Here is a 13,772-nt window from a genome sequence, read left to right as displayed (position 1 = left end):
CTCTCAAAAAGGAAAACACTGAAAAGGAGAACCACTCTCACCGAAGCTACCCTTATGCGATATCAAATACGACACTCCTGCTGCGAAAAGACGCTTAGATCAGCCAGAAAAGGCGCAAGTGGACAATACAGCTGACGAAAACGCCTTCGGGTTCCCGCACTAGCTCACTGTGACGCCACATTTTTGATGGCATGTGCTAGGGCCTTCGTAATGACCCTAGCAGACGCCATCAAAGCGCCTGCGTAAAAATGAATTACACTGTAATAATAATAATTGCTGGTGTTTAACGTCCCAAAACCACGATTTGATTATGAGAGACGCCGTAGTGGAGGGCTCCGGAAATTTTGACCATCTGGTGTTCTTTAACGTGCACCTAAATCTAAGTACACGGGCCTCAAGCATTTTCGCCTCCATCGAAAATGCGGCCGCCGCGGCCGGGATTCGATCCCGCGACCTGCGGGTCAGCAGTCCAGCACCAGACCCACTAGACCACCGTAGTAGGTTGAACTACATTGTGCTCTAAGTGAGCGAGTGAGTGAAACAACTTTATTGAAAAAATCAGCGGATTGAGGCCTGGGCCTAGGCCGCGCCAGGGGCAGCGGAGAGACCTTGCCTGCCAGCCGCCTCTCGGGCTCGCTGGATGGCCCATAGTTGTTGTTGCAGAGCCAGAGACTTAACAAAGCAACTTTCGGGAAACCTTATTCAACGAATGTGGCCAAAATACCGAAAAGAAAACAGGATTGAAACCTATGACGCACACCAACATTCAGGCACTGAAGTTTCGTCACAAAATTCTGAAATGACACTTTGACCTTCATTTTGTCTGCCAATACTGAACTTATGCTATTATTAGAGAATAACTTATCGATCTAAACTGATTTAGTATTTCACTTTATTGTCCCTTTAATAAAGGAACACCAAAGAGAAAAACTATTTTTTTCGTGTTCGTAATGTATAACCGTTCCCAATACCAAAGAGCACAACCCGTGCCGCGCGACAAACCAGTTGTTAATCGACAAAACGCGCAAAAACAAAATGCAAGTGGGAACGCCACTTTCGACTTCCCGCACTAACTCACCGTGACGTCACAGATTCCGACGCCGTCTGCTAAAGCCCGCACAGTTCTCACTCGGTGAAAATGAAGTGCATTGCCCTCTGAGGGGCCAGCGAGTTAACATAGCAGATTCGAAGAAATTGCGCATTGCGGCTTTGAATTCGCGGCGTCAGCTGACGTTCATGTGCCGAGAATTCGGCGTGAACTTTAAAAACGAGAATTTCGCCTTCGTTCTCCGCTTTACTAATGAACCTGCGATCGCTAAGCTAATTGCAATACGGTTATCAATGATTACTTTATAAGTCTACACTGATTCATCCTTCACATGAGTGTACCTTTCACACGAGCCCTCTAGTTGAATGAATAAAAACAAAATTACGCCACCGATACCGGCACCTGAACCAGGATTTCTTTGCGCAGCAGCACGTTGCTACATCTCTTAGCTATATCGGCTTACAGCATAGTACCTTACCAGCGCTTCCGTCGTGTAAGCATTGGCGTTAGAGGTGTGTGAGTGTGGTCACAGGTAGGCAGTAAACAGTCCTTTGAATACAGCATCAGATATGGGGCAGAATTGGTACCCCCCCTTTAGATAATCAAGGAAACGGTCGGGAAGTGTTCTCACTGCTGGGAACAATTCTGGAAATGCTGAGACGCATTATATAACGCAACCACTTGACGGTTTTTTTTTTTTTTTGGTAGCTTGATGGCAGCGTTCAGACAAAAAAAAAGAACGGTGGGGAGGGGAGATGACGGTGCTCAAAAGAAGCGGGGGTGGCGTCCGGTTCCCGGAATAGCCTGACAGACGAAAGCTGCGCGCATGCGCGTATTCTCGCTCATTTCGCCGTTGTGCTCGGAGCGGACGACGCTTGCGCGTTCAGATAAGAAAACTGGGGCTGTACTTCCGTACGTACACCTTGACACGTTTTGTGTATTTCTTGTCACATTGGTGACTGTACCGATCGCTTGAATTGTTTGTCACGTCTGCTGTCAGGCATTTGTGCAAAAGGAGCTAAGCAATGAACCAGCTGGAATTAAGTTATATCCATCATCCTTTTTGTTGCCTGTCTTAGCGTATGTTCTGTTGTTGTTGTTTTCTTTTCCTTCATATACTCGACCTGAGTTACGCTAAAACAAAGCAAGACTATCTTGTACCGATTATCCAAATCTGCCACATTTCTTGACGACATAAGAGGTCGTGTAGTCTTTGCTTCTTTGGTGTGTTAGCGCTCTCTTTCATTAATTGCCGTGATACCAACGCTTCCATGACACGCAGGCGTTGCTTTGACAAAGGGTTATTTGCCGTTCAACTCTGCCATGCAGTAACCCTCGAATGCTATCTGAAGAACTTCAATTACCGCAAAGAGGAAGACCGACCGAGTGCTCGGTGACTTCTATCTGTTGATCGAAGGCGTCCACTGGTGGTTTCAACGGTGCGATACGTTGTCTAAGCTGATGAACTAAAAAAATTATCGAGGCTCACACGAAAAGCAACCTGGGTGACGTGTGTCCTAGCGCAGCTCCAACTCCAACTACACCACGACATCATGAATATGATTATCATGCGGGATTTTAGGGCAAATGTGAAGACGTGTTTGACCAATGCCAGTTGCATGCATATCACCCTTGTGTACAATTGCCTTGTTTCTCTCTCCCTTGCCCCTCTACAGAGACTCATTTTTACATGAAAATAAGACCAGTTGGGAGCCAGCGCTGTTTATATGTGCGTATAAACACGTTGCAAAGTGTAAACATGTTATGGTATTACTTTCTCCAGCCCACGTTGCGTATCCATATGCCTCTATAGTTACACGTCCACGTCTGCTTACGCTACTCAGTGCATGTCAGACTTCGTGGCATTGAAGAACCGCGACAGTTGAATACAGCTTTCGTTTCTCACGAATGAAGAGTCGCAAGTGTCGCGCGTGTACGGCACCTGCGAAGAGGCGGGAGCTAGCTGTGTCTCAAATTAAAGAAACAATTTGACACTGGCCAGCAAAGTTCCTGCAGGATGTCGACCCTCGGACCCGTTCCTTCATATATTACATACGACAATATATAATCAGAAGAACTGACTGTTGGGCAAATTGGTAATTCATAATGAAAGAAAATATCGCGAAAAAAACTTAAGACAAGACGAAGAAAGCGACAGCACAAGCGCACACTAACACACACAGCACAAGCGCATGCGCTTGTGCTGTAGCCTTTTTCGTCTTAAGTTTTTTCGCGCTATTTTCTTTCATCATAATACATAATCATACGAAGCCATTGACAGCATAAGGGAAATTACTTACTTCTTAATTGAGTGAGCAAATTATATATAAAGGAAAATTGAAGTGGACGATAATTATCTGAATCAATAATTATTATGTCTAAGGGCAGACTTTCGAAAATAAAAAAAAAAAAAACTACCGGCCACAAGTAGGAGACTAATCCACGGCACCTCAGCTATTGTTATCGCACGAGGCGCCGTCTTCCGGACAATTTTCATGGATACTTACGTGAGCTAGAACTAATTCTGGGAGTGTTAGCCAGCGCCACCACTCCCGCTGTTCTCTTTTGGGTTCATCATGATTGTTATTAAAGGTCACGCGGTCTCTCATGCATTTCCGCTAAGGCGATGAGAAGGCGAGAGCCACCTTCTTGTTTTTCTTCTCACTCGAATGTACAGATCCTCGAGCTGCACTTGTGGGGCACAGTTAAGCTGGCGCCATCGGTGCACGCTTTCTGCGACACTGACGTAGGCGAACAATCTCGCCTCGGCAATTATGAAACAAGAGTGGGCGTACGCGGCGCTCCCACGAAGGCATCGGTGGCTGCGCATGCGCACATCTTCCTGCACGAAAACGTGTACGTGGCAAACGCGGGCCTCGAGCTCGCGTCAATGGATAACTTTCACGACACGCCAGGCACAATAGGCGCCTTCGAAGCCGCAGCAAAGGACGACCCATATAGGATACCCACAACGTGTAATTAATTAAAAGGAGCTCTCTTTAAACGCCGTCAGTAAATTAAGCAGAGCGGCAGTTTGGGCAAGTTCACTGATGTCCATCGGTTGTGTCCTCTTCTTTCCGTGTTTATTCTGTTGTAACACGCAACATTTTCCACGAAATTTCCGAATAAGTCATATCTATATATATTTCCCTGTTCTACACCACTCGGGAGAACATTCGACAGGCCACTTCTGTGACCACTCTTCCTTTCTGGTAGAAAGAAAGAAGGGGAACCAAATGAGGGCTCGTTTCTTTGTTAGACTCAATAACCGAATGAAGCCAATCCAGAATGAAGCCAACAAAGGTATAGCGGACATTATTTGTAGTTTTTAACTATAGCGTAGTAATTGGGACACAAATGGAAAGGAATGAAAAGCAACTTTTCCGCCGGTAGAAACCGAACCTATACAACCTACGAACTACGCGTCCGATGCTCTATGCCGTTTGAAGTACGGTCGTTCCCGCGTCCGCTCCTTTCCGGTAGACAGTTATATGGGCGTGAACACGTCACGAAAAAAATCCGGCGTAACAATGTGTGGTTGGCATTGCCCAAATATAAAAGGAAAGAAAGAAAAATATGTGGCGTGAATTAATACACTCCAAAGCATCAGTGACGAACTCGATAATGATGTTTCTTGGATAAATGGAGGAGTTGCCGTTTGCCGGCGACGGCTTCCCTTATTTCCCGACATAATATTATGGAAGAACATAGGGGAAAATTTTTAAGCAAAACAGAATCAAAGAAGCATATGTAGGAAGCGTTTCGTAAAGGAGTCCGCAATGTCTGGGGTACACAAGTTTCGACAAAACAATGACACACACACACACACACACAACACACGCACACACACGTACTGCAGTCGAGGAGTGAAAGTCAGTCAGCCAGCATGTTCAAAGAATCACTGAAGCGATTTCACTGACTTTCGATGCTCGACTTTTAATGGACGTGGGCTCAATATTCTGGCAACAAAGGAGTTCCACGAAGACAAAGTAAACGAAGGCTTCGTTCGAGGCGCTGTCGTTGTGTAATGTGTATGCACGGGACAGTGGATGCAGCAAGCAGACATCCTCGTCATCGTAAGTGCAAGAACGGCTCGAAGACGGCACACGCTTAATTCGAAATCCGCGGTGATTTGTGCAAGCATTTGCGAGGAGAAGACATTCCCCATCACCTATCATTAGCGTCAGCTTCCACGATGCTTAATGATAAGTAATAAGCAACGTTCTGCAGTGCCGGCGTTTTCAAGTCATCGCAAATGCTGCGGATGCGTCGGGGATATAGGTCATTCGCCAGGCCCATTGTGCGAACCTGAGAGCTCGAGTCGGTCGCGTGCCGATCCCAACGACCCTCGAGTGTCGGCACCAAGTGGACCTGACGACCTTGGCGGCGCGCACACACACATTACTGCCTGCTATGGCGCGCTTCCCGTCGTCGCGAGCTTCCTGCTGGGGCAGGAAGTGCGGATCCGCCGTTCACTTCTGCTGCTCGGGCAGGGAAGCTATCGTGAAAGCAACCGCTCGCGAAGCTCGACGCAACTTTGATTACACTTAACCTCCCGTAGACAAACACGCGTATTAAAAACGCCGCGCTGATTTGAAACCACTTAGAGATGCAGCATTCATTTAGAATAGAAAACTGAGCTAGTTAGTATGGATGATAATACTTAAGGCTGCGCAGTGCTCACAAAAATGACGAAGGACGAAAGAAGTGCACACGACATCGTGCGCACTTCTTTCGTCTCTTTTGTGAGCGCTGCACGGAGTATGAACGTAGCATGCAGCTCTGAAGGGCTGAGAAAGGTGTCAAAGATGGTTGTGCTCTCACGTATGAGGAAGCCATCCGTTCTCGTTCCCGTCGCAGTTGGTTTCCTTGATTAAAGTCGGCAAGCTGATTTCTCCACAACGCGATAGAGAGCAAAAAAAAAAAAAAAGTTACAAGACTTTGCTTGACACTGGCATTTGCGCCTGATATCTCCTGGACTACATCGTATTCATGGTACCTTTGTGTGCCAGACATTCGCGGGCAACTCGACGAAAACTTCGGAACTCAACTAATGCAAGATTTCCTTAATTTCTTTTTATTAACAACCCAGTGAGAACGGGTAGATGGCTCCATAAAATAGCGGCAACTAATTCACCGAATTTCAAAACAAACAAGAAATCAGGGCCGACCAGAAAAGTTTGCCAGGTTAATTGTCCGGTTTACCATACTCTGCGCTGTATAGGAGCGGTAGACGGGGAAAGATCAGGAGAAATCTGTCCGCGTGCTACATAGTTTTTCATTCAATCCCGATGTTCTAAAAAAAAAAAATCTAACCTTTTAGAGGAGTTCGGGTAGATGACGGCTTGGACCAGGGACCAATAATTTTGGCTTCAAAGACACAATTATAACTTATAGTAAAGGCGTAGAACGCACCTCACTCCACGCTGACGCCAGGACGGGCGCCCGTTCGCTTAATTGTCTGTGGTGAACGAACGAATCCGGCAGTAACTCAGTAGAGATGGTCAGCTACTGGAGCGAAGGCTTACGGCTCGCATTTCGCTCTTTGCAATTAGCATGCGCGGTCAGTGGCGCAGAAGGTGCAGTAGGTTACGCCATCTGTGAACCAACGGCAGAGAAAATTAACAGCAATGTGACAAGCACAGAGGATTGGTAAGGGCACGGAAACATCCGCTACGGCCCTGAAACATCCGCTACGGCCCGCATAGCCGTACGAAAACGCGTGCAGCAGCGAAGCCGAGCTCTGCCAAGCGGCGCTACTGAAACTGAAGTTTATAGTGAACCTGTGCCATATACAGCGATATTACCCTGAGCAGTCAGCGATATCAGCGGGGAAAAAGGTCACCGGGATCCTTAAGCTAACGCTATGCGTTAGTAATCACTCTAGATTGACTTTAATGTACGCTGATTCACATTAATTTACACTCCCCATTCACGTGGCACCACTATATTTATATCTAACGTCACGAGACATTTGGTATACCACTCGTGTTCGTGCCTCCTCATTCTTCCGCTGACGAGCCATATTAAGGCCTTGATAAATCAAATTTCGGCAGCCCACATCGTCGCCCTTGATGAAGGAGGCTACCTTCATCGCCGACACGTTCATGCACACGCCTCCCGCGCCGTCATCTTGACGTCGCCGCACATGCACCGTCTGACTAATATGCATCACGTATCGCTCAGTACGCTTTCAAGAAATATGAGAAGGTTGAAGAGAAAGGAGTCGAAGTCGGCCTGGAGAGCGTGTTTCTCCTCACCGGTGTATCGAAGGGTATTTTCATGGTGCCAACCTGATTAAAAGCGAGCGGTTGCTAGAACACGTCTGCGGAATAAAGTAGGCCGTCGACCAGAGGCACGAGTTTCCGCGGTGTCTACAACGCGAATATATGAAGGGACACTAAAGTGAATCAACAAATATGTTTAGACTGATAACTTATACTCTGAAAACTCTAGTGTTGTTAATTTCACCACCATAGGTTCATTAACAGATGAGAAAATCAATGTAAAAAGTTTCACTTTTAAATTTCCCGTCGAAATCTACGATGGTCAGGCGGCGGCAGAAGGCACAGCCGTGGCAGCGGCAAAGTTGACATTCTGCTCCCTATCACTACGCATGCAAGCTCATCACGTGACAAGCCCGTGCGCGATGTCCTGGCCGCCAGAGGTCTAGTTGGCACGTAAAACGTCAAGCGACGCCTGCAGTTTACATCTTATCCCGAGTGTTTATATAGTTTAAACTCTCATTTGCTTCTCTTAAGGGAATTTTGCCTACACCCACCAGGTTGCACATCGCAAATATGGGATTGCGACCAACAGAATTTCCTTGCCTTTATAAATATGGTCACCAATAGCAACTTGCAGCGAAAGATCACTGCAGTGGGATACTTTTGCCACTCTAACTTGCAAAGCGGAACATTCAATTTTCCAAATTTTTGCAACGCATATGGCGAAAGAGAACCAAATTTAGTTGTACAAATGCATATATGGCCGCTAGGCTCAACGCTAAACACTGAGGCTGCAATCATTGTGACGAGCACGTGATCCCACCTTGCTGTTCTTAAGGCAAGCGAACGGCTAGAACGCGTGACTTTCTTTGTGATGTCCTCTTGAATTGGGCTCGTTTTGCACCTAGTTCACGTGCGCTGACATCTGGAAACTACAAAACCTTACAAAGTGTGCGCAAAGCTTTCGGCGGCATGGTATACTCCGCATTGCTATGTGTCGCAATGCGAGGGAACACCGCGTAAGCTTTCATTTTTACCGCGAGGATAGGAAATATTGCGACGCACGCCTGATAACGCTTAGAAGCGGCAAAGAACCAAGCTTCCGCGAGCGTATTAGCAGCAAGCACTTCCGAGAAGACGACTTTGTGTACGCACAAGTAGCAGATGAGTTTGGACGATCGCGCGCGTTTCGCTTGCGCGTGCTAAGCGCAATCACGATACAGCTTGCATTTGCACTCCAGTTAGAGAGCAGTAAGCTACATCTCGCAGCATGTATGCTGCTTTCAAATGTGCAAACATGCACGTAACGACAAGAAACGGTTAAACATTAAAATCGTGCCGCAGACAAACGTACGCTTGCAGTCACGCTGGCGAAAACAGACAGTGCTGCGTGGCTACGAAGTAGCAAATAGAATCCCAGTGAGAGAAAAAAATAATAATAAACTCTCGGACGCGCGGTCTGTTTGCTTCCGGGGTATGCACTTGACGTCATCCGCGAGGAGCGCTAGCGGCGCGGTCGCCATTTTGACGGTCCGCGCACTCGTCGCACGCGCAATAGGCCGAGACAGACGGTACGATTTTCCATGCGATGCGACGTCCGACGCGGCGGTGGGGAAACCAGAATGGTGACCTTTCATAGCATCGGACAGCCACCATTCCGACTGCCGCGTCGGCCGTCGCATCGCATTGAAAATCGTACCGTCTGTCTCGCGCTACACTTGCTGCACGCGCTATGTCCGAGATCTAAACACCTCCTGCACGCCGACGCACGGACAGCACGGACGGCGTGTATGAACGGACCTCCAAGATGGCGCGGCGATGGTGTTGCCGCCTCGCGGATCAAGGCTCAGTGCATACCCCCTAATGCTAGGCATGTCCAATATAGCCTGCCCCGCTTGTGTCCAAATCACTGGTGTCGCGCCCTGTGGACAGCATATGTCCTAAATGAGAATACGCATTGGCGAATGCCATTTCGTTCTCGTGTCAAGCGCGACGTGTTTGCAAATGCAGTGTTGTAACGCTACATGCCAGTCTCACAGCATGAGTGTGTTTCACGAGTGCAAGCACACTGTAGAGCCAGTTTATCACAAAATGGTTTCGTAACTTTCCCAAAACCAGCGGACTAAGCCTCCATGGCTTCCGCATTGGTGACTTTTCGGAACAGTTGTTTGGCACGATGAGTAGCGCGTAAAAACACAGCCATGCATCTTTTCCAACTTGACGCACTGCGTCAGTTTAGCGTGTCCTGCGCTGTCTGCGATGATAGCACTGCAATCATTTCATAAATAGCTTTGAAGGGAAAAAGCAATAAAACGAGACAAGCAATCATTCTGCATGCTGGCGCCACGGTACGTCTTCGCCCTGAATAAAAAAAGCTACCGCACAGAAACAAATACCTGAGAATTGGGGAAATCGTTTACCTCTCTAAAGGTTCTGATTTCTAGAAAAAAGAAAATTGGGAATCACGCTTTCTTTTTTTTTACTTACTGCAAGTACAATTGTGTACATTAACTGGGAATGGAGGTTTTCTTCCAGACATGGACATAGGATAAGCTGGCGATGATGACGTATAATCTACAACACGTGTAATTATTATGACATTGCGCGTCTGTTTTCATTATTATTCGTTCGGCTCAATATCGTAATTCTGATCTCCCTCGTATTCTCTAACTAAGCTCAAAAGCTCCAGTGAAATGGGCGACAGATTTATTATATACGTCCAAACATTTGTGTTGCATATTTTGCAGCAATACATGTAAAAATGTCAAACAAGTGCGTTCTTACTGTCGTGCTTATGAAACCCGTTATACTTGTGGTACGGGTCGGGGTATGTTCATTTATGTTTTTCTTCTATTTACCCCACAATAACTATTGTCGTGCTTATGAAGGAAATCAGGCCGTTGCTTATTTGCTCATTAGCTGTGATGTTTTTATACTTGTTTGAAAATAATAAATAATACGCGGGGAAACACATGTAGCAGACACCTGCGTCAAGCATTCTTTTTTTTTTTTTTTTGCGCGCATATACAGATTTCCATACAATGGTGTCAGACAACTTTAGCATGTCCCCTAGAGTGAAGGAACGTAGTCAATTGCGTAGTTGTTGACGTGCGCGAGTTTAAAAAGCATGCGACATAGAGTGTGCTGTATCGGTTGTGCGCCGGCATCCCGCCATTGGAAGTTAACATTCCCGCACTTTTGTCCAGTATCTAGCCCAATTACATAAACACGAAATTCAAATATCCTTCACAGTATGTTTTGTCTCTCTTTGCTGATCGCACATGAACTAAACATAGGCTTTCGTCCAACGTGAATTTTCGAGTGGCTTCCAGCGGAAAATGCCCACCACTGCCGCATTCAATCCCCCCAAACTAGACGAGCAAAAAATGAAGGATTAACAGGGTACTCGCCAGTGCTCTAGAGGGCGGTTTGCACAGCCTTCTCCGAATCGCGTACGTTTCCGTCACCATTGTCTTCAATCATCACTGAAGCGGGATGCCTCTGTTTCGTCGATATGCGCTGAACGCCCTCGTAAAACGAACAACCCGAAAGACCGGAATATGAAACTGAAGGATTGTAGTGTGCGCGCCCATTCAGCAAGGGGGTGGGGGAGGCTGATGCAGACGTGACGCACGCATATCAAAGAGTAGTTTGCGCACGCTCGAAATTAAGCAGTAAAACAAGATCGTGCTGCTAACATCACGCTTGTATTACGAGTTGCACACGTGAACCCGGTAAAGCCACGACTTGTTAGGCGATAGCCGGCTGTTTAGCATTCATTTACACGGAAGCTAATTTGTGTCCACGAAGTTTCATTCTGGGTTTCTTCAAGGCCCGTTCACGGCTCGCTACCACATCGATGTCATTCTATTACGCAACACGACTGGGATGCACAGCCGAACGGACCTAGCCGTCACAACACACGTCTCGCATCGACTGAGACGGCCGAACGCGCCGGGCACGGTGCCAGTAATTAAAACAGAGCCGGCTCGGGCCCACGCAGAGAGCTGCAGCGGGGGGTTGCCTCAAATAAAGCGCGAGCCGCCGCGATACGCGTATACATTGAATCAGCGCCAGTCGCCGTTCTGATCCAAACCACACGCGCGCACGCACATCGCGACAGAGCAAAGGCGCGCAGTGCAGCGAACTCACGTCGTTGTCGGTGCTGTCTCGAATCCGCCGCAGCGTCCGCCGGCGGAAGAAAGATCCGAAGCGGGAAACTCCGCTCTCGTTCCTCTTCATTGTAGCAGCTTCATCGTGTCACCACCGATTTGGCACACACACGCACAAACACGCAGAAAGACACACACCGAAGTTGCATCAGACACAGCAACAAACACACGCGGCAAAACACACGCCAGCGACCGTCACCGCGCGCGCGCGCGTACCCGAGGGAGCGCACGGTTGTCAACGGGTGCAGCGAGGATCGCCAGAGGCCGCCGCTGTTTCCAGCTGCTCCGCGTGTACTAGAAACTCCGTGAAGCATGCGGCGGTGCTGGCTGGCGGGGCAGCTTTTCGCCTACACCGCGTACACACCCATTCTGCCGGTGGTGAAAGCGGGGCCTACCCCAAGGACGCGCTACTACCCTTGCCCTCTCACTTTCGTGGGTTCTGACGGCGCCGAGGGTTTCAAGCAGACAGGCACAGCCGGCTGTCGACAGCCGACCGAACCGCGCGAAGGACCGAAATAGCTGCGCGGCGCCCATCTCGAAGGCGACATTATTTTACTATGTGGCGCATTTTGAACGCCGAAGATGGCAGCACCCACCGTACACGAGCGGCAGCGCGGCAGTTCGAAACCAGCTTCAAGTACGTATGTACATACACAACCGCGAAAATCTCTCTCGTTTTATCCAAAGTTCGTCTAAATGAGCGGACGCAGTCGCAGACACCCGCGACGCGACGCCGTAAATGGAAGCCGCAATGGACGCCGTAAGTAGAAACAGAGGCGGGCGTGAAATGAGTCGCTTACTTTAATTTCTGCTCTGCGCGAGAGGACACCCTCTCCGAAGAAATGCACTCGTCGCTGTATTGCCTTATCTCCCGTTTCGGGAATACTTTCAAGGAAGAAGACATACACGCGAAACTGCAAATAAACTCTTTTTATTTATCGCACGAGTGTATAAGTAAAATAAGATGTAAAGTGCGTCTCTTCGCTCTTGTATACAGGATGAGTTGATGCTGCTAAGATGCATACATCTGCGCCGTCCAGATGTCGGCAGAAGTCACATGAGTACAAGTCCTCGTGGACTAGTCTAATTCCCGGGCGCTGCTCCATACCTTCCCTCATGGTTCCATACACTTGGGGGAAAGGGGAGCCTGCGAAGGGTTCAGTACGTTCAGCAGGTCGCCCGGCTGAGGTCGAGTCGTTTGCTGCCGTACTCATCACAGTCGCCTGACGATCTCCACGTCATACGACTCGGTGAGGACCTCACCGATGACTCGATCACTTCCTGCGAAACTGCTTTGATGGTCGACAACTGCGGAGGTGCTTCGCAGTCTATCTCGCCCAGTCTCGCAGCTTCGCGTCGATGATTCAGCTTCGTAATTGTCACCGATCGTTGTCGCTGAAGTTGCCTGAATCTCCTCTGTCGTGTTTCGGGGAAGGTCGCACCGATGCTCGTCTCCTACAGCTGTTGGCGGCATCTTAAGAAGAGTGAGCAGTCCCGCAAGACTTGCCTTTACGTAGCAGGGCAAGCCACTGGCACTGGTGCTACGGCTTCTCGGGCCGAAGGACAGCGTGACCTTCAGCTTCCTCCTCCGCTTGGTAGCAGCGGCAGTTGACATGTCCCGATTCTGGCCAGGGCAGTCTGTTGGAACAGCTTGGGGAGCGCTTGTTCTGGCAGCCGGATTTCGATCGCAGACGTGGAACGATTTCAGCGGGAGCAGAACGTGCATCTCGCACGCGGGCGCCGCACCCAGTCAGTCACGTGATCGGTCGACTGTATGGTTCCGCTTGAATGGATCAGCCCACTGCAGGGGTCATGTGATAGTGGGATAAAAGGAGCTATCACGAAGGGTTTCTTAATTCAAATAAAGAAATTAAAAATCCTTGGAACCCAGGGTGTCGTGGAGTCCAAGTTTCGACGAGCGTTTCGACAGCGTTTCGAGAACGTTTGGACAAGCAGACAAGTCGATCGGCTTGTCGAAACGTTGGCTCCAGCGACAACCCTTGTTCCAGTGATCATTTTCATCGCTTCGAGATTCCATCTTGCCCTGAATTTCTACCATATTAAGAAATAAAGAATTGACTCGCCAACCCGGTCTCTAAAAGTGGGTTTCCCGCGAAACTGTGAAAAAAACGTGGCTGATCCCTCCGTCATAGGAATTGGTATAACACGAAAGTGAAACGTGTCTTCACACAGCAGTACTTGATTGTTTGTTACGCCTTGATTTCTTTATATATATATATATATATATATATATATATATATATATATATATATATATATATATATATATTACCCTACAGACCCCAGAGGAGCATTGAACGGGAA

General features: G+C 48.2%; 1 protein-coding gene across 1 annotated transcript in view; it reads right to left on the bottom strand.

The window, feature by feature from the left end:
* LOC119382146 (transient receptor potential cation channel subfamily M member-like 2) overlaps positions 1 to 11,874 on the bottom strand; it is a 117,560-nt gene extending 105,686 nt beyond the window's left edge. The window contains exon 1 of the mRNA XM_037649877.2: positions 11,428 to 11,874. Within this exon, the coding sequence (XP_037505805.1) occupies positions 11,428 to 11,517 (90 nt within the window). The 5' untranslated portion in view covers positions 11,518 to 11,874. The remainder of the gene's footprint in view (positions 1 to 11,427) is intronic.
* Positions 11,875 to 13,772: the final 1,898 nt, after the last annotated feature.

The sequence above is a fragment of the Rhipicephalus sanguineus genome, chromosome 2 (genome assembly GCF_013339695.2).
Source record: "Rhipicephalus sanguineus isolate Rsan-2018 chromosome 2, BIME_Rsan_1.4, whole genome shotgun sequence".
Classification (NCBI taxonomy): Eukaryota; Metazoa; Arthropoda; class Arachnida; order Ixodida; family Ixodidae; genus Rhipicephalus; species Rhipicephalus sanguineus.
Note: the sequence above shows the minus strand (reverse complement) of the source record. Positions and strands in the feature narration are given on the sequence as shown.